A 21,588-nucleotide genomic window follows, 5' to 3' on the forward strand; every position below is an offset into this window, starting at 1 on the left:
ATGGTCTAAAGCAGAGAATTCTGCGTTGCCGCTGAATTTGAATGCTTCCCACTAGATCTCGTAGTGATGTTACTAATTTTGCGGTGAACTCAAACGCTTTCTTGTTGGATCTCCCAGCGGTGTGTCGTAAACAGTGTCACATGATCAAAATCTTTTATTGCTCAGTGCTGATAAACGGTCCGTGCTGCACAGCTCAAATGAGTAGAGCAGTTTCATTTCTCGTTTGATGTTTCTCATATGAAACAAAATAGCAGCTCTTATCAGTTGTGCAACAAAATTTGCACAACTGACTAACAAACTAACAAAATGTAGTCGCTCTGGCAGAAAAAAGGTCGCAAAATGCAACCATTTAATCGTGGTCTGGTGCCCTGGTGTGACTCTCCGGAGGTTGGAGATATAGCGTGCTCCATGTCAACTTTCTCGCTCATTGTGAGAACTAACCTATGGCACTCCCCCCCACCATACACACATCAAAGTAGCCAGAGAATCTGTTCTCTATTACCAGAAATTTTGAGACACGCTGCATGTGTAACTACCCTGCATGTGTAACTGATAACTGAGGAAACCTCTGTAGATTTGGTGTCACTTACTGAGGTCAAGACTTCACTCGTACCCACAATTTATGTTGTAAACAAAAGAGAATTAGTAAAGCTTTTAACACACCTGGAGAGATTCCATATGAGAGCAAGATTGTCTTTCCCTCCTGATACAAAATGACTGCTGTCATCAGTGAAATGGATGCAGCTCAGGTCCTGATAGTGTCGACTCAAAATAGCCAGCAAATTTCCTGTTGACACCTATCAGAAAGTATTAAATGGTAAAGTTGATGATAAAATATATGACTCCGGTCCCAGTTTAATATGCAGAGACAACTGTAAGTCACTTGTCACAAGAGTTAATGACAAAAAAGTGTGTCCACAATGAAGGAAAAATCTAGTTTAAAAGACCATGTTTAAAATGTGTGAAGTTCATAGAAACGTACTCTGTCTCTTTGCAAAAAATTATGCCATTTTTAACAGAAATTTTAATTGAATTACTTTAATTACAAATGTCATGTGGCTTAACCAACCATCGAGTAAAATGCCCATATTTTCCTTAGGCCTTAAATATGTGTGCGCACACATCTTATTCATTATTTTCAAAAAGGTTTTTAAATATATTTTCAAGGTAAATGTTTTTTTGTTTTCTTTTCCACAAATAATGTTAATTAATTTAGAAATATTATTACGTTTTAGGGAGTCGCACCATATGACACTTTACAACCTGAACTAACATGTCTTGAAATATTTGATATTTTAAAAGACCTAGTGACCTTGACACACAATCACAGTCATTCTTTCTTTTATTATGATATCAGGACAGTTGCACCACCCTGACATGCCACCAAAAATATTTTGTGAATTTTAAGAGATAGAAAAGCATGAATTTTCAATGCCTTTTTTAATAAATAAACTGAATGAGAATCATGTCAAAACAGAGTAAAATGGTGTAATATTTGTTGATAACCAAAACAAATCTCCTCACCTCCCACAGGTATATAGCTTCAGCAATGCCGGCCAGTACATAGAGACCATTAGGAGATGCACAGAGACACGTAACAATCCCAGGACACACAATCTTCTGCTGGAGCTGGTCCTGAAAGGTAGTGATGGGCAGAATCAAAAAGTTATTCAGAGCAGAAAAGCTTTGTTTGGGGCATTTAGAACAACTGTTGCAATATGTTCAATATGAAATTAACAATGACTATTGACCATCACAGTTTGTCACAGATTCAAAGTCACAGCCTTTGAAAATAACTATATTTCAGGTTTATTATTTATTTTTGTTACAAATATCACATATTTTGTAATGAAGAGCAAGTTTTAGTTTTTAAAAAGTACAAAGCCTTTCCTGTAATTTAAAATAATAAGCTCAGAAAATGCATGTTGGTGTATCAAAACGTTCAATGTTTGTAATGATTTTCTTAATTCATATTTTTCCTATCCATATTATTAATTTATTATTTGTTCCTTATTAATTTTATCTTTGAATTCATGTATTCAGATATTCATACTTCATATATTAACCTCCATCAAATATTATTTATTACTAATTACTCATTATTGCTACTCATTATATTATCTTTTATTCTGTTTGATTGATATTCATATGTAGTATTCTCCAGAATGTGTTGTACTCACATGTTCATATACGTCTTTATAATTTTACATTTTCACTTAATAAATTTGTTATTCCTTTCTCAAACTTTGGTCTCTGACATAATCATTGATGTCTGCCTGGACTTCACTGCATCACATGTATAATAATTATACAAAAATTAATAAAACGTTTTTTAAAAAATAAATAAATAAAACGCGATTAGGCTACTTTTGGCCGTGATTGGGCTAGTTTTAATTAGCAATTGACTGCTTTTGTTGTGCAGACCTGGCAACCCTGTATCACACTCGAGTCTCCGCTGTCACGGCTTGACATGTCAGCTGTCCATTAATACATAAAGCTCTTTTTAAAATTACACTGAAGACTTGTTATGAACAATTCTGTTTGTATTACTTATTTGTTGAGTATAATACCAGTGATGTTTATTTTCAGTAACATGCTGCAGCTAGACCCACCTTTCTCTGGATCTCCCACACGTTTATGAAGTTCTTGCAGAGTTGAGCTCCTAATATGTATTCTCCGTTCAAGACTGTTAAAGACCTGGAGGAGGTGTTACCCCCGCGATAGGACAAGAACTCTGCCCCGGAATGAGGGTCGAAAACAGCACAGTTAAACAGCTGTCCCGCTGAATCTGCGGATAGAACTATCTCTGCGGGCGCCGCCATGTTGGATAGACAAAGCGCGATTATTTTGGAAGGCGGCGAGGGGCGGGTTTGCGAAACGTCATTTCCGATGATGTAAGAGACTCTGGGTATTTCTGTTTTATCAAGGTTCTAAAAGTCGTGAGCTTTATTTACAGTCTATGGCCGTGAGTGAAAGAGAATTTTTGCTGTTGTCTGACTCAACTGTAAAGTATTTACGTATTTATATTCTGAGTTCATGAAAAGTTTTAAGGATTTGTGTGTTAAGGAAAATGAAGTGTGCTACAAATGAAATGAGAATGTAAAAATGGAATCAGCTTCAGGAGTCAAATGATTACTCTAAAGCACCACTTTACTAAAAGCCACCCACGTCGAATTAATGATGACCTTGTTTCATAGTATCTCCGTCTTGCATGTTCAAGTTGTTGTTTTTTTTGTTTGTTTGTTTGTTTTTTGTTTGTTTGTTTGTTTGTTTTATTTTATGCAATCTCTTGAACAATGAACATACAAGGCCAATAACATATCAATTAGGCTACTTCAAATCAAATACTATGATAAACAAATAGGCCCATAATAAAAATAAAAGAAGAGAAAGCAGTAAGCAATTTACGTCTAAACAAGTACAAAATACGTCTATAAACAAGTACAAAGAGTTACAAATTATTCAAAGAATGGAATCAAAATATAATATACAGTTTTTTTTCCGCTTTATTGTTTCTTTTAACATGTACAAGTAGCTAGTGACTTATTTCTATTTTAAAATGAGTAAAATTTTTGTTCACTCCTGTCCCAAATTTTTTCACTCTCATTTACATTTGTGGATAATGAATTTTCCATATATAATGAGTAAATTCACAATATACCAAATTTTGAAGTTGCCAGTATTATCAGTATTTCTTTCTAATTGACATCTTGAAATTGTGATCTCCAAAATCAAATAGCTAAAGGAACAGTGGAAATTTGGCAAATTGAGATAATTATCATTTAATTTTTTGTCTTTTAAATGTATACCTTCCAGTTTAAGACTAATATCTAAGTTTGGTTTTTCATCTATATAATTTCCTAGCAATTTCATAAGTTCTGAGGGAATGGCATTGATTACCATCATATACTCCTTGACAGGTATATAAAATAGAAATTTTCCTAAAAATTCTGAAATATAAATGAGGCTGAGTCCACACGTACACGGGTATTTTTATACTAAACTAGTTTTTCCTCCGTTTTAAAAAATGAAAGCACTTGAAAACACAAAAACATGCTATGAAGCGCTGTCAAGAGCATTGCCAAACCAACAGGTGGCGATATAACCCTAACCATAAAGCCATGTTGGCCAATCAAAAGTCTGGAAAAAAAGGTTATTACCAGTTCCAACGTCACAAACCAAAATCTCCGGTTTCAACATCTACAAGACAACACTGCAAACTAGAGTTTCTAAAAATCTTCACCCTGGTAGGAGTTTTCAAAAAAAAAGTTTGGTTTCTTTTTTCTTTTTTCTTTTTTTTTTTTTAAGTTAAGTTTCAGTGACCGGATACTGTGTTTGCATGTGGACAAACGGCCAAACCGCATAGAAAAAGCTGTGGTTTTGAAAATACCCGTGTTTGTGTGGACAGGGCCTAAATGACCATTACTATTCAAAAGTTGTGAAACCAAAATATTTTTATTCTAAACATGAGCTAAAAAGAGAGATTTACTTTGGTGTTATTTATTATTCCAAATTATGCATTTGTGAGGGGAGAAATTGTGTTTTATAAACTATCATCTACGATAGCAGTGCCTGTTTATGAAAATTGTAAAGTTTTATGAGAAGCTTGTTAGTTAATATTAAAATTACAATTAAGGAGAAATTAAATACCACCTACTTTTCCAAAAATAATATTAGTGATGTAATACCATAATTTATCTTTTGAAGAAATATATATTTTTGTATCTTAACTTTAAATATTAGATATTTCATTTAGCCCACCTGTAACACATATTCTGTCATTGTTGTCTAAGTTTCACTTTCATGGACTTGGATGGTTTTTATTTCAGTATCCTGTCTCCTTTGTTCTAGTTCCTGGCAGTCTTTAGTATCTTTGGTAACTGATATGAAAAATCATTCTGTTCAGCTGTTTGTCATTAATTAACCTTGTCTGTTTGACGGTTGTCATTAACGCATGGTCTGCTTTGGTTTCTTTTAATCAAGTCCTTTTGTGAAATCATCATTGTCTGTTCTACCTACACAACACTTAACCTTCATGACACCACCTTGGTTAGTCGAATTACAAAGTGTTTTATTATTATTATTATTATTATTATTATTATTATTCAAATAATGTTTATTTTTCCAAATATACATTATCTCATTAATGATACGTGTTGGAATATTATGGTCATTGTGGTGTAAACTAGTCTAGATACCCCTTTAGATTGATAATAAAACTCTCCTGTTTAAAGATACGTCTCTCAGTCATATGTTAATTTCTTTTGAATTTTATTAATTAATGGGGTGTAATTAAGGTTTGTTTTTTTTTGTTTGTTTTTTTTTGTTTTTTTGCATATCTTAATTCCTAAATAAGAAATTTGGTCCAATTGGAATGCCACATAATTCTGGGTTACTGGGTCTTTCTTTTAACGCAAATAAATCACAGATAACACTGATACTAAATAGAATTCATTAAGAGACTCAATAGCCAATTTTAATTACTTGTGGTTTACAGTATCAAGTGCTTTATAATAATCTATAAAGAGAATGTATCTTTTTGTAAAGAAAATTGTAGTCAATCAAATGTAATATTAATCAAATATTATTGGCAATATATCTTCCAAATATTAAGCCATATTGACAATCATCTATGATTTCATCTAACTCTTTCCCTGCCAAACACAGAATTTTCTGTTATTTATGAGAAAACGCATCCCTGTCAAACACTGAATTTTCCGGGTTTCCATGCTTTCACTGTTATACACATGGGGGCGAATGAGTGAGAATCTCCCGAACGATTCTTAATTCAGTATCAATTCAGCCTACTGTACATACAAACCCGATTCCAAAAAAGTTGGGACACTGTACAAATTGTGAATAAAAAAGGAATGCAATGATGTGGAAGTTTCAAATTTCAATATTGTGTTCAGAATACAACATAGATGACATCAAATGTTTAAACTGAGAAAATGTATCATTTTAAGGGAAAAATAAGTTGATTTTGAATTTCATGGCATCAACACAGCTCAGAAAAGTTGGAACAAGGCCATGTTTACCACTGTGTGGCATCCCCTCTTCTTTTTATAACAGTCTGCAAACGTCTGGAGACAAGTTGCTCAAGTTTAGGAATAGGAATGTTGTCCCATTCTTGTCTAATACAGGCTTCTAGTTGTTCAACTGTCTTAGGTCTTCTTTGTCGCATCTTCCTCTTTATGATGCGCCAAATGTTTTCTATGGGTGAAAGATCTGGACTGCAGGCTGGCCATTTCAGTACCCGGATCCTTCTTCTACGCAGCCATGATGTTGTAATTGATGCAGTATGTGGTCTGGCATTGTCATGCTGGAAAATGCAAGGTCTTCCCTGAAAGAGACGACATCTGGATGGGAGCATATGTTGTTCTAGAACTTGGATATACCTTTCAGCATTGATGGTGCCTTTCCAGATTGTGAATAAAATATAAGTTTATGAGATTTGTAAATTATTGCTAACTTTTTTGGAATCGGGTTTGTATAAAGAAAAAAAAATCTTTTGTTGAATGCATTTTGCCTTTTTTTTACTACTATTTTAAACTTTTCTTGGGTTAAATTCAGTTTTTGCTTGCATTCATTAATATTCACTTGTGTGTGCTTATACAGTGGGGAAAATAATTATTTGGTCCCCTGCTGATTTTGTTAGTTTGCCAACTTATAAAGAAATGAGGGGTCTAATTTTTATGGTAGGTTTATTTTAATGGATAGAGACAGAATATCAACCAAAAAATCCAGAAAAAAACACATTATTTAAAGGTTATAAATTGATTTGCATTTCAGTGAGTGAAATAAGTATGTGATCCCCAAGCAAAACATGACTTAGTACTTGGTGGAGAAACCCTTGTTGGCAAGCACAGAGGTAAGACGTTTCTTGTAGTTGGTCACCAGGTTTGCACACATCTCATGAGGAATTTTGGTCCACTCAGTGTTCTGGCTGAGGGAAGGAGGTTCTCGTCCAAGATTTAATGGTACATGGCCCCGTCCATTGGCCCCTCAATGCAGTGAAGTTGTCCTGTACCCTTAGCAGAGAAACCGCCCCAAAGCATAATGTTTCCACCTCCATGCTTGACGGTAGGGATGATGTTCTTGGGGTAATAGTCAGCATTCCTCTCCCTCCAAACACAGTGAGTTGAGTTGATGCCAAAAAGCTCAATTTTTGTCTCATCTGACCACAGCACTTTCTCCCAAGCCTTCTCTGAATCATTTGGATGTTCATTGGCAAACTTCAGACAGGCTTGTACATGCCTTTTTGAGCAGGGGGACCTTGTGGGCACAACAGGATTTCAATCCATTGCGCCGTAGAGTATTACCAATGGTTTTCTTGGTGACTGTGGTCCCAACTGCCTTGAGATCATTTACAAGCTCCTCCCGTGTAGTTCTGGGCTGATCCCTCACCTTTCTCATCATCATCCTTGCCCCATTTGGTGAGATCTTGCATGGAGCTCCAGACAGAGGGCAATTGATGGTTATTTTGTATTTCTTCCATTTCCGAATAATCGCACCAACAGTTGTCTCAACAGAAGACTTTTAATGCGTTCTTGCCATTCATTTACGTGTTTAGTGTCCCTGACGTCCTTTGACAGCTCTTGCCCATGGTGGTGGAGAGGTTTGAATGGAAGATACAGATTCTTTGGACAGGTGTCTTTTATACACATAACGAGCTGACATTAGGAGTACTTTCTTAAAGTGACGGGTCTAATCTGTGTTCAACATGGGCACATAAACAATCTGTAGGAGGCAGAATTCTTGCTGGTTGGTAGGGGATCAAATACTTATTTCACTTGATCAAATGCTAATCAATTTATAACCTTTATGTAATGTGTTTTTTCTGGATTTTTTGGTTGATATTCTGTACGAGTATCATTAAAAAATATTAGGATGCAAGTTATTACCTTTTTTAAATTTCACATTTAAAAAAAATCTAGTGTTTGATGATGTCTAAATATTTATTCAAATGCAAAACCTAAAAATAAGCAGTTATGACCAGCAATACTCTTTTGAGCAACTAGATTAGTAGATGCATGTTTGTTTGTTTGTTTGTTTGTTTGTTTGTTTGTTTATTTATTTATTTATTTATTTATTTATTTATTTATTTATTTATTTATATATATATATATATATATATATATATATATATATATATATTAAAGAGCCATTCAGGCACCTAGTGGGTAAATGGCATTACAAATGAAAATTATTATTCTCCAGCCACAAAATAACTCTAATTTTCCTCTAATAACTCTAATTTTTTGCACTGGAATTTAAAACCCTTTTCTTAAATTTAACCTTTAACTAATTGTAATATAAATAATAAAAAAATATTAAAAATATATTTTAAGTGGTCATTAGTTGGCCATTATTTTTGCACAAATGGCCTAGTATTTAGTAAGCCTACCAAAAGATCTCCTCAAAATATTAAATAAATACTACTGAACTAAAATATAGAACATTTATTTAATTGAAAAAATTAAGGTGTATGTTGTTGTCTTCCATTTAAATGTATTGACAGCGCTGGTTTGTAATGAACCAGGTGATGTAAACTTATTGCGGTGACGCCGGCGAGATCAAAGCATGTCGCAACTCTCTTTTCAATGGCCCTGGCTTTAACTGAGGTGCTACAGCGATCTGTTAGGCCATATTAAGTGCGCCAAAACGGTGTTTATTTTTTGAATTTCTTATTAAAACTTGCAAAATTTGAAAGCTGAGACTTTGTTTGATATCAAAAGCAGGGTTGACAATTTGAGATTTAGCCTACTTGGGCAGAGTGAGAGTATGAGGCAGAGCCTGAAACGGCAAATGCTGACGCGTGCAGTGTGAAACCAGCCGGAGAGTTGGCAACCCTGCTGCAGGAAGTGGTATAGGACTGTGCTAGCTTTGTGAGTGTTGACGGAAGCTACTTTATCTATTTCATCTATGCTTTGATCATCCTACTGAATATGTAGTGTTTGATAAAAACGCGATTTTCTCAGCTTTTTGCTCAAAATTTCGCTTTTTTTATTAAACTTAGCTATATTCAAGTGTTGATTAAAAAAATGCTTGATGCTAGATTTTTTGTTTGTTTAAAAGTAGAGGTTCTGTTCTTTATTTTGATGTATTGCATGTTCAGATATTCATTCAACAAAAATGCTGGCAGGGAAAGAGTAATAATAACTGTAGTCGATTTGCAAATATATGTGAAAGTAATTTAGTATCATTATTGGCTAAAGTTATAGGCCTCCAATTCTCTACATTAAATAAATCTTTACCTGGCTTAGGAATCAGTGTAATCAATTCCTCTAACATAGTTGACAACATTACTTTTTGGCAATATTTTCCAATATTTCTTAGAAGATTCACATTTGAAAATGAAGGCAAAACACAGTGTAGCAGGCAACCAAACCTGCTTTTTTTCATGAAGTAAGATGAGCTTCGCCTGCTACTCTCGTGTTGTGGTTTGTAGTCATGCAGTAGTCAGCACCTCATTCTGCCCCAGAAAGACACAGACTAACCCCTCATGTATCTAGTCTAGATGATTTCAAACACAGTGACTGTTAATGTGAATGGCTCTGCCCTTCAGAGTGAGTAGGGCATAGAGATGCTCACTTGGAATTTGCCCTGTAACTGACTGTCACAACACTTTGAACGCTGGCCACTGACATCACTGCCATTATAGGCTGAGGTGCCTTACATGATCCAAGTTAGCTGTTACGCTTTGTTCCAATGGTAAGAGCTGCAGACACTCTCATCTCCTAATAATAAGATAATCTAGAGTGTATGGAACATAGTACGATCGAGAAAACGGGACATTTAAATAAAATTATCTCAAGAAGTTCTCTCTTATTGTGCATAAATAGTCAAATGGAATCAAAATAATGTCAAAATGCCAGTCATGGTGAGTATTCACGTAAACACAATCAGTTGTGTTTTAAGTGAACGTAAACAGTTCAGTAAGAAAACGGATGTGTAACATAATAATGGATCTGTGTGTCAGGTCCTAAAGTGACAGAACCCTAATATTCCTGCTACAAATTATGAGATAATATTAAAAATCTATATGGTACTTTTTCCCCATGGTATCGATGTCAAAGTTGTGGCCAGTGAAAATGCTGAGTGGCTAGTAACTTTGGAAAACCAAGCCCTGCTTATCAGTGTACACTGTAGAACTATTAGGAATCTTATTGGCATTGCAGTGGTTGGAAGAAAATAATCAGAACCAAAATGTAGACATAGCTTCTGACAGCTTATCTGCATTGTTAAATATACAATCTGGGAAAACATGCAGATTTTTCAAATACTTCATCTGCTTCTCATACTCCATGGTAGGGGGCTGGATGTCTTCCTGTCCATCTAGGGATGGAAGGAAATGAGACTGGATAATTTTGCCAAAATATCGATAAAGCATGAAATAGTTGATATGCAAGTACCATTAAGTAGAGCAGAGATTAAAACCATTATAAAGGGACACACACATAAAATACGGCAAGAATACTGGGACATAGCTGACAAATATATATTGTACACAAAAACAAGTAGGCATGAAGAATATGAGGCAGGGCAGGAACCCAAGGGAAGAGATGATAATTATGCATCTTAAAATAGGTCATGCTGGCTTAAATCTAACATTACATAGAATAGGAGAACACCCCACTGGACTTTGCACCCACTGCAATACACAAGAGATGGTAAAACACATTCTGGTATATTGCAAAAGATATGAGGAAGAAAGAACGGAGTTAGAGATGCAAATTGGAAAGCAAGCATGAGACTAGAAAATTTGTTGGGAAAAACATCTGGAAAAGTGCACAGTCTCCTAATAAATTATCTGAAAAGTACTGGGATAAGTGAGAGAATTTAGTATGAATATCTAGTATATGTTTATTGTTGTTTTTTATTATTATTATTATTATTATTATTATTTATTATTATTTTATGAGTGAGGACCTTTCTGAACACTAGAAGCAATGGGGATGAGAGTGGCTGTGCTGTTGCTTGTTGTTTCTGTCAGTTTGACTGAAGGTATGTATTGCCACTCATTTTTGTCTGTCATGGATAAAGGTATCAGTGGAAATCAGTATTACAGTAAAAAATGTAATATTGTGAAAATAACTGTTTTCTATTCGAATATAAAAATGTAATTTATTGCTGTGATTGCAAAGCTGAATTAATAGCATCATTACTCCAGTCTTCAGTGTCACATGATCCTTCAGAAATCATTCTAAAATGCTGATTTGGTGCTCAATTATTATGAATTGTTATTGGTGATTGTATTAATAAAGTGTATTATTATCAATGTATTATTATCAGTGTATTATTATCAATGTTGAAAACAAGTTTTTGCTGCTTAATATTTTTGTGAAAACCATGAGGAGTCTTTGATGAATAGAAAATTTAAATGAACATTTATTTTAAATAGAAATCTTTTGTAACATTGTAAATGTCTTTATTGTCACTTTTGATCGATTTAATGCATCCTTGACTAATATTACTTCCTTTAAAAAATGATTTACCCCAAACCTTTTATATAGTGTATCATGGTTTTCACAAAAATATTAGGCAGCAAAAATTCTTTTCAACATTGATAATAATATAAATGTTTCTTGAGCACCAAAATCAGCATTTTAGAATTTTTAAGGATCATGTGACACTAAATGATGATAAATTCAGCCTTGCTGTCACACAAATAAATTACATTTTAAAATCAAAATAGAAATCAAGATTAAAATAGAAAACAGTTTGTTTAAATTGTAATAGTATTTCACTACATTACTGTTTTTAATGTATTTTTGATTAATTAAATGCAGCCTTGGTGAACATAAACTTCTTTAACAAACTTATTTGGTGGGATCAGGTGAGTTACAATAGTCAATTTTACACAACAAACTTAAAGATTTTGGTTTTCCATGATGTAAATGTTCTTAAAGCAGTAGGATGTATACTAGTCCATGGTGTTACAAAAATTCAACTAACCAAGAAGAGGACTTTATTTGTGAATGGGATTAGAGAAAAACTCTAAGGAGAATCAAACACAAATAATATACAGTGAGTTCAACCAGCACATTGAAAGTAAAATGAACAATTCTCATTGTCTTTACAGTTATAAAACACTGTAAAACTCAGAGTTAAAGAATGTGCCACATATGTATAAAACATAATAGTACCGTGGAGACCGGGGCTACAGTAGATGTCAAACTTTTGAACAGTGAATATTTCTTAGAGTGGGATTATTTTTGAAAATTAAAGGGTTAGTTCACCCAAAAATGAAAAATGGCCATCGAGTAGGCTACTCCCCCTCATGTCGTTCCAAACCTGTAAGATTTTTTTTTTAATCTTCGAAACACAAATTAAGATATTTTAAATTAAATGTGAGAGATTTCTGTCCCTCCATTGACAGTCTACGCAACTACCACTTTGACGCTTCAAAAAGCTCATAAAGAGATCGTAAAACTAATCCATATGAATTGAGTGGTTTAGTCCAAATTTTCTGAAGAGACTCAATTGCTTTATATGAAGAACAGATTGAATTGAGTTGCCACCATGTTTCTATTATCGGCTATACTATACTAAATAACAGATACAGAGGCTTGATAATGTATGTCAGTCTGCATGAATCTAACTCTCAATTCCTGATGTGCACAGGGACAAGTAAAAAGAAAAGTCTCATTATGCGTGTGAACACTGGCAGTCATTTAACAATATACATTCCCTTGGAGGAACTAGGAAACACTATAAGAAGACAGTCTCTGATTCTTTGAGTCTTTAACAATTTAACGAATGCAGTGAGGGTGTTTACATGGGTTCTTAAAGGTACAGCAGGCTCTAATGGTCATAGAAATGTTGGAAAATAGAAGTGAAAAACTAAATTACTTTTAGTTATACTAAATACTAAATTTTTGGTGTGGAAAAAATGTAATTATTATGTATGACCCCTTTAAATGATTTGTGTCCAAAACATAAAAACTGAATGAGATGAATGTGTCTATAGATTTCTACAAGCTACATCTACAGAAACAGACCATCTACCAGATCCAACTGAGACGGCAGGCTAAACTGCAGCCACGTCTATGTAAAGACTCACTACATATTCTCTGGAGTGACTGGAGCCCAGTGGTGGATGTTCCCTTAGGTTCGATTTCAGCTGTATCTGTCAATGAATTCTGCAATTTCACTGTGCAAATAAGAAGTTTAATAAGCAAAAGCATCTGAAAATATTTGGTTAAAAGATGTAACACCTTTCTGCAGAAATCAGCCTCCCACCTGTAATACGCTGGGCAGAAAAAAATGGACGAATGGTACCAGGGAAATTAATCTCATTTGGGATGTAAGTAAGAACAGAGGACATCAGAAATGTTTCTGTTTGTTGGTGCGAGATGAGTGTAATTTGATTTGAATGATGCTTCACTGTCATTTTCTTTAGGAACCACCTGCAAAAGAGTCTGCTGGGGGTGTGGAGTACAAGCTGAACATCACTGTTTGGCCTTGTAAAAAAAAAAAAAAAAAAAACAGTACAAAGAAAACCTCAACATCAAATCAAACCTATAAAACCTCAATTACATATTCAGAGGCCAGGATTTCAATTATTGCAATTAACAATGTTGGAAGTTCACCCCAACAGGAGATCATCATTCCCGCTGTGAAACATCTGAGCAGTAAGTGTGCTGCAAGTGTGAACTGTGAGTGTGTTAGCTTGGGTTTTCATGTACTATATGTGAATGAATGTTTGAGTGTGTACGCTTACAGCAGGAAGCAAGGCAAAAAGGTGTGGGGTTTTTGGTGACGAGGGTCTTAAAGTGTCAAGTCATAAATTACTCATTACAAAAATGTGAAAACCCTAATAATAACCTTGAGGAAAAAAATAAAATGGAAACTCATTTGAATTTTTGAATTTTCAGATTGTGACAAGCCCTCTAATATCACCAAAGTAAACAAGTAAAGTAAACAGGTCAAACAAAAACTCATTCAAGGACATTGAAAAAGGTAGAGATAAGTAATTCATCCAATGTAGAGCACTATGTTCTTGTGTCCAGTGGTGTAGGCTAGTCTACGTGATACGCAGGTATACGCCGTATACCCACTGTTCAAGGATTTCCGTATACCCACTTAAAAAAGCGTGAGGATACGTAACCATCCAATAAATCACAAAATATGATTTGTGGTTTGTTGCTTTTGACGAAAAAAAAGTCTCATATTTCCCAAAGTTTCAAGTTTCATATTTTGCCCGTTTTACTTCGGAATAAAAAAAAAAAATTAAAAAAACCATAAATACCGTTTTGGCGCTCTTTAATGTGATCGTGACAGATCGCAGTAGCAGTTCAAGAGAAGCGGCAGCCTGACGCGCACGTGAACTGATCCTCTCTCCGCTTTAAGTTACCAGTTACAGCGCGAAATAAACATGAATGAACATCTCAAGGTATGATAAAAGATACACTACAGCTTAACGAAATCCATATCATGTCAGGTTATTGAAACACAAAGTCCACAATATAAGATATAATCCAGAATGATCTCTAATTTTCACAATGGAATGTTTGCATTTGTTTCAGCACCAATTAAAGGTCCAGGGAATGTGACTATTTCTGAAGTGACACATGAATCAGCTTTGGTGAGTTGGCTTTCCATTCCTGTGAAGGAGCAGCGAGGATTTCTACTGCATTATCTCATTTGGATTTCAGGACAGGGAAAAAAGTCCAAAGTTTGTAGTTTTACTGATCATCTATTTGCTATGAAATCTTTGTCACAACTGTAGATAAAAGTTTTTTACTTGTATAATAACCAACAAAATAATCCATTATAAACATATCAATTATAATACTGTTCCTCTTGCTTCAGCACTCCATGGAGTCGAAGCAAATTAAACCAAATTAAACACCATTTCTATAGCCAGAAAAACAATAGCTGGTAAAGGACCGAACTCAACAGTGAACTTTAAAACAATCAATAGAAATTGAAACAATCATTTTGAAATTAGAAATGATTATGCAGAACAGAAACTTTTATCTGCTTTTGTGTGAAGTAATTGCAATGAGGTGTGAGGTGTACCTGCCAACAGCAAATGTGTTCTGCCCTTTCATTCAGGCTTACCACATGTGTGGTTGCCCTCTTGTGTACTATAATCTGCTCTGTAGCTGTCAGGAGGTGAGATTATCACAGATGAACTGACTGAAGTCCAGGATTTGTAATTATGTTATATTGCACACAAACTGTAGCTTTGATTGGTAGAGCATTTGAGCTAGCAAAACCAAGTTCATGGTTTTGAGAACACTATTTAAAAAAAAAAAAAAAAAAATTCTGACTTTATTTTCTTTTTTGAATCACATTGAATCTTGAATTTTTTTTAAATCCAAATTTAACTTGAATCACATATTGTTGCAACACTATTCCTGTAATTTTGACTTGATTCTCAAATATTACAACTTTATTCTCAAAATATTACAATGTTATTTTCATAATGCTACAAATTTATTCTCATAATTTTGACTTTATTCTCAAAATATTACAACTTTAATGATCATAGGTATCCCGTCAAATGTGTTTGTCTGCGTGTACACTGATAAAAATAAATGCAATTTTATAGGTAATGGTCTGTATTTTTTTTTACAGAATTTTCCTGTTTTATCATTATACAATAAAATACCTGTTGTTTTGCTGTAATTTAAATTTCTACTCTTAACTTTACATACAATTGCTTGTATTTTTTTTATTATTACATCAAATTTCTTTTTTTTTTAAAGGAAATTTTCTGTATTTTTACAGAGTAATGTGTAATTTTACATAAAATGTTGATTAATATTTTACAGATTTTTTTTTCTCTAAAAATAGAAAAAAGGAAACGAACACTGTAAAAAAATTATCATGATTTTAATGGTAAAAGACTGTAAAAATGCTATGGTAAAAAAAAAAAAAAAAAAAAAATTAATTTAACAGTTTCTGTATACCAAGGCTGTAACCATGTCTTAAACATTGGGGGGACTGATTTTTTTTTTTTTGTAATAAAGTATAAAGAAACAGAACAGTGAAGGAAATTTTAGGTCTAATTCTAGTTGGGAAATAATCATTTTGGAACTATTTGCATTAATTTGCATTAAATATGTTGTTAGTCCCAAGATGATTCATGTTAGTGAATAAATGCATAAATGGTCTAGTGGTAGAAGTTTTGTTAACCGTGTCAAAGGTTCTGTGATCTAATCCACCCTTGTATAGGTTTTTTTATAAGATATTCATCAATGATTGTATATCGAGAGCAGGAACATGTTTGGTGCATTTTGTTTTGTGATTTCACTGGAAAGAATAGAATCATCGCAACGGCATTAAGCAATAGATTGATGCGCTCGTCTATGTGAAGACCGTGCACAAGTCAAAAGAGAATGTAAACCCCACCTACTTTGATTTGATTGGCCATCTCAAACGTTGTTAGACCGCTGAGGCAGACCAAACTAAAACTTTAAGCCTTTTTGTCATCCTAACATACAGAGTGCTGGGTAATGAAGTGCAGCAGAGCAGTGCAAGAATATGTTAGATTTAATGTTTTTGGAAGTGAAAAAGAACAAGTCATTGTTTAATTTAAAGTGAAAAAACATAAATTGACATTCCCAGAATTCCCTGCGTTATACTTCACATTTTATGTATTTTCATTGAAATAACTGTTTCTTCTTAGTTTTTTTCTAATCAGTTGTGTACATTAAGGTTTTATGTTACGTCTAATGTTGTTACATTAATGTTTATTGCATTTTTTAATGTCTCTGAAACACCAGTTGTGTAATGAAGGGTCGGCAGAATGGGGATCCATTTGCAGCTTTTATTAGAACAATCACCAAGGCAGACAGGGGCAAAGGCAAAGACATAAACAGGGACAGGCAATGGTCGAGGCAGGCGGCAGACAAACAGTGTCGGGTCACAGGCGGAGATCAGGGCAGGCGGCAAGCAAACACAGTCCAGTACACAGGCAAAGATCAGGGCAGGCAGCAGAGAATCACAGAGAATAAACAGTCCAACGGTAACAGAGTAAACAGTCCACAAGAAAACGCTCAGTAATGATCACCGGGGCAAATCAAGACTTCGCGGTGAGTGTGTGGCTTAAATAGTGTGAGTGTGATGAGGTGCAGGTGTGTGCGCAATCAGTCCCAGGAATGAGGGCCTATGGGAAACGTAGTCCGAATGGGAACAGTCAATATTCAGGTGATGGCTCCCTCCGGTGGTGCGGAGGAGGAGGCGCAGGAGCCACATTCGTGACAAGTTGACTAGCACAATATTCATTTTGTTCATTTGTTAAAGCTGCAGTCTGTAAGTTTTGCCTCTTTGTTGCCATCTCTGTTTGAAAGCTGCAATTGAAGTTATTTGCGGAATTATCATCTTTACGTGGGTTGTGGATCGACACGGCTCCTTAGCACAGATGAATCTAATGTTTGCTGTCAGTCGCCACATCGGTGCAGATACTGTACTCCAGAATCACAGATTCTACGTCTGAAGTATGACCAAAATAAGAATTTTCACCAGAAAATGTCTGCCACTTTTGTTTTGACTGAGAAAAAAAGCATTACAAACACGCTGCCAATGGTGATTAAATCTAACGATCGCTTAGCTCGGATCAAGTCAAACCGTGCAAATTATTATTATTGTTATACTTTGTTCTCAAATTGTTAATGTTAACAACATCAGCATTGCATGACTGTGTATTCAGTGTGTATTAGCGTTACCTGTAGATTTCAATTTAGCCACTCCGCAGTCCTCCGAAGTCTTTTGCATTTGACTATGGGTTAATCTCCTGTTGTCACTGATGATTGTCATTTGGACCTTTCTGCATTACAATCCACCATCAAAATGATAAGTTTAATTATTCTAGCTGCTGTGAGAAAAGGCTATAAATGATCCACCACATGCAGCATCCTCACATTAGGCTAAATAATACCGATTGAACAAGTATTGCATCTCTTTATCAGAGATCAATAGATGAGTATGTGCTTCCTGAAGGAGCATCTCAATCTCTCTCTGAAACTGGGCAGTTGGATCTGATGGTAAGACTTGATAGTAGGAGGTATTTTCTAATTGATGAAGAGCCTCCTGATTATAGAGAGCTCGAGGCAGGATCACCAATCCACCTCCTTTATCTGCAGGTTTGATTACAATATCTTTATTTCGACACAGTTTGTCAAGAGCCTCTTTTTCAGAAAGTGTCAAAGTGGACTTTAGCACATGCTCATCTATTGATCTCTGATAAAGAGATGCAATACTTGCTCAATCGTTCTCCAAGTAGGCCAGTTTTTTTACATTCTACCCAAGGTACATAAAAGCTTGATTAATCCACCAGGATGGCCTATAGTAGCCGGTAACAATAGTCTTACTGAACCACTCTCGAATTTTGTTGATTTTGTTCTGAGACCACTATGGCTCCCGATTATGCCAATTTATATCTGGGCTTTTTGGAGGATAAATATGTCTTCAATAACAATCCTTTTTTTGACAATATCATTCTGTTTAAGAGATACATTGATGATTGTTTTGTTATTTACAAAGGTTCTGCAAGTGATTTTGAAGCATTTGTTTTATATATGAATTGTTTAAGACCTTTGATTTGAGTTCACACATAATGTTGGAATTACAAATGTCAATTTCTTGGATACTTGTATATCAATTGTTGACAAACAAATCGTCTCTTCTCTTTATAGAAAAGATACAGCGAAGAACAGTCTCCTTCATGCTACTAGTGCCCATCCAGCTCCTTTAAAACGTGGGTTACCCTATAGTCAATTTTTAAGACTTCATCGTATCTGCTCTAGGAAGGAGGATTTTGATGTTAAAGCCCAGAATCTATACACATATTTTAAATCATGTGGATATCCCAATAAGTGGCTAGTTTACAGGAATGGGAAGAAAGTAACTTGATTGCAAATAAAAGCAAGAAAAGCTATTCATGTGTTTTTAAATCTACATTTAGTCCATTCAGTAATGATATTAGGAGGATTATTAAGAGTCACTGGCACATCATTCAAAGTGATCCTCAGTTATTGAATGTATTTAATGATCCACCACTCTTTGTCTCTTCTAGGAGTTCTAGTCTGAGGGATAAGCTTGTTCATGCAGACACTCATGTCTCTTCTCCGACCACCCTAGTTGATGCCCAGGGTAATTTTCCATGCTATAGGTGTACTTCTTGCACAAAATATGTCAAATGTCAATCATTTATACATCCTCGTAACACAAAAAAATATATAAGGTCAAACAATCGATAATTTGCAAGAGTACATATGTGATTTATATTATCATTTGTTCATGTTCTCTGTTATATGTTGGTAAAACCACACGTGCATTACGCACTAGAATAATTGAACATACAAGTGCAATTCGTAGATGGGATGATACATCTCCTATTTATCGTCACTTCAATCTTGCTAAACATTCTTTGTCTGACATGAAGTTCCTGGGCATCGAGAGGATTCTACCTCATAGAAGAGGCGGAGATAGAGACAAGAAATTGTTGCAAAGGGAGGCCTTTTGGATTTTTGAACTTAAATCTTTATTTCCTGATGGCATGAATGAAGAACTTGAACTTTCTTGTTTTCTGTAACTATTTTCTGCAACATTATTGTTATTTTCATTACTTTGAATGTATATTTCCTACAGTTTGTGCCATGTTTGTTACTTTTTAGACTCTCTTGTAGTGACACTTGTGATAATTGATTGATATTGGTGTTAATTGATGATTGTGACAATTGGATTCAGCTGATGGCTTTGAATTGCTTGTCTTTCTAGAAATAGGGTGATTGTTGCATATTGAGCACTGAGGATAGCAATCTGCTGAAACGTCTGCTCATGTTCCTCTGTTTTTAACTCACTTGCACTTTGCACTTTATTGCACCATGCAATTTCTAAAATAAATTGTGTACTTCAGTCTTTTTGGATTCAGTGTGCAGTCAGGCATTTTTTCTGTTTTGCTTTTTATATAGCCTAACAAAAATAACTTATAAAATTTATCATATGGTGGTCATATTATCCACCCCTTGCCCACCTGTACCAGCTGATATACCATGTAGGCCTAGTCTTGATTTGGGTGGTCAGTCTGCATTTGAAAGGGTTTTAAATCTAGCTAATCATGTAAAATGACTCAAAATCAAGTAATTTTAGCATGCCAAAGTCAGCTTTAATCATATAAAATGTAATTTCCCAACAGCAAAATTGTGGCCAGTGAAAATACTGAGTGGCTAGTAACTCTGGAAAAACCACTAGCCACAGTGGCTGGTGAGCAAAAAAGTTAATGTCAAGCCCTGATTTATAACCAAAAAAAAGTTAAGGACTGCAGCTTTAAACAAGAGGCAGTCTTGTACTGGAATGTGTTGTTTTTGAAATCATGCTGAGTGTTCGTTGCCGCTGTTATGGCTTGTGCACTGTCTTTACACAGATGAGTGCTTCAGTCTATCGCTTAACAACATTGCGGAGGCTCTCTATTCATAACAGTGAAATCACAAAACAAAATGCACACAGACGTGTCACTGCTCTTGATATATAATCACTGATGAACATCTTTGAATTTAATGAGAAAAAAATACATTTATACGAGGGCGGATTAGAACCTAGAACCTATTAGAACCTTTGACACACTTAACAAAAGTTTTACCACCAGATCTAGGGCACACGATCGTTAAAGCAGATTTATTTATTTAGCCTATTTATTCACTTACAAGAAGAATCTCGGGACTAGCAATATATTGTATTATAGCAGATTTTATTTTTAAGGATTTATTGACATGACTTCTATGTCAATAAATAAAATTCAAAGTATTGTAATTGAACATTAATTATTGTACATATCTGATATAGCATTGTATTAGTATTTATGGTTAAGTTTGGAGGTAGACTGTATTTTTTTTTTTTTTTTTTTTTTGGATTGATTGTTTGTTTGAAAGTCGTGTGTAACTTCTGTGTATGTGTCTCTCTTATTTTTTTCCCCTCCCTCTCTAGTCAGTATGTTCTAGAAGCTCTTTCATCAGATTTTTGTTAAACAGGTTGACATAGTGACGACTGAAAGGTTACTCACATTAAAGGCTGTCTTTTATCAAGTCAAAATTAAAGAGTCAACATTGTAATTTTATTCAAAAATAGCTTTCAAAAAGTCATGAATTTTTCATTAAAAAAAAAAAAACAGACAGTGGTAAAACAGTGTGATCAAATTTCCAAATAGCTCTTTGGCATATTAGCCTGGTTACTTCAAACTAAAATAAATACAGTTCTGAAACATCTAGACCGTAAAATCCATATATTTTTTTGTAATAAAAAATAACTAAAGAAAAAAGTTACCAACAATGAAGTACAGCATACATTTGTTGAATAAGGTGAATAAATTGTCCATGTGGTCAACCAATAATTTTTACATGCCACCAAACATTTTTGCAACACAAATACCTTCATTGACTACATATTATCATCAATTTTTTATCAATTTTGCATCGGCACTTCGCATTCCAAATGTAGATAAAATGTGCTTCAAGTCCAGGGTTACAAGTGCACCTGAGCAGTGTCCTCAGAACAGTGTTGCACCAAAACATGTACCCAAATAATCCATAATCCAGCCTTCCTCTCGTCTCTGAGAATAAACCAGAGTCTCATTAA

At 34.5% G+C, this 21,588-nt stretch overlaps 1 protein-coding gene and 2 long non-coding RNA genes across 5 annotated transcripts in view; 1 reads left to right on the plus strand and 2 right to left on the minus strand.

Annotated features, from left to right (window-relative positions):
- wdr18 (WD repeat domain 18) overlaps positions 1 to 2,867 on the minus strand; it is a 91,361-nt gene extending 88,494 nt beyond the window's left edge. Inside the window, exons 1-3 of the mRNA XM_051912966.1 lie at positions 2,613 to 2,867; positions 1,525 to 1,635; positions 664 to 797 (exon numbers count right to left, since the gene is read on the minus strand). Of these exons, the coding sequence (XP_051768926.1) occupies positions 664 to 797; positions 1,525 to 1,635; positions 2,613 to 2,822 (455 nt within the window). The 5' untranslated portion in view covers positions 2,823 to 2,867. The remainder of the gene's footprint in view (positions 1 to 663; positions 798 to 1,524; positions 1,636 to 2,612) is intronic.
- LOC127522735 (uncharacterized) lies at positions 2,855 to 21,230 on the plus strand. Of its 2 annotated transcripts, none has more exons than XR_007932670.1 (5): positions 2,855 to 4,247; positions 12,974 to 13,114; positions 13,231 to 13,309; positions 13,406 to 18,712; positions 19,031 to 21,230. It is a non-coding gene; the product is annotated as an uncharacterized LOC127522735 (long non-coding RNA). The 2 variants fall into 2 exon arrangements; XR_007932671.1 differs by having other exon boundaries at positions 2,861 to 4,247; positions 13,406 to 13,637; positions 14,532 to 21,230.
- LOC127522729 (uncharacterized) overlaps positions 21,046 to 21,588 on the minus strand; it is a 31,856-nt gene continuing 31,313 nt past the window's right edge. For both annotated transcript variants that reach the window (XR_007932663.1, XR_007932662.1), the window contains exon 6: positions 21,046 to 21,562. This is a non-coding gene — a long non-coding RNA (uncharacterized LOC127522729). The remainder of the gene's footprint in view (positions 21,563 to 21,588) is intronic.

The sequence above is a fragment of the Ctenopharyngodon idella genome, chromosome 11, assembly GCF_019924925.1.
Source record: "Ctenopharyngodon idella isolate HZGC_01 chromosome 11, HZGC01, whole genome shotgun sequence".
In the NCBI taxonomy this organism is placed as follows: domain Eukaryota; kingdom Metazoa; phylum Chordata; class Actinopteri; order Cypriniformes; family Xenocyprididae; genus Ctenopharyngodon; species Ctenopharyngodon idella.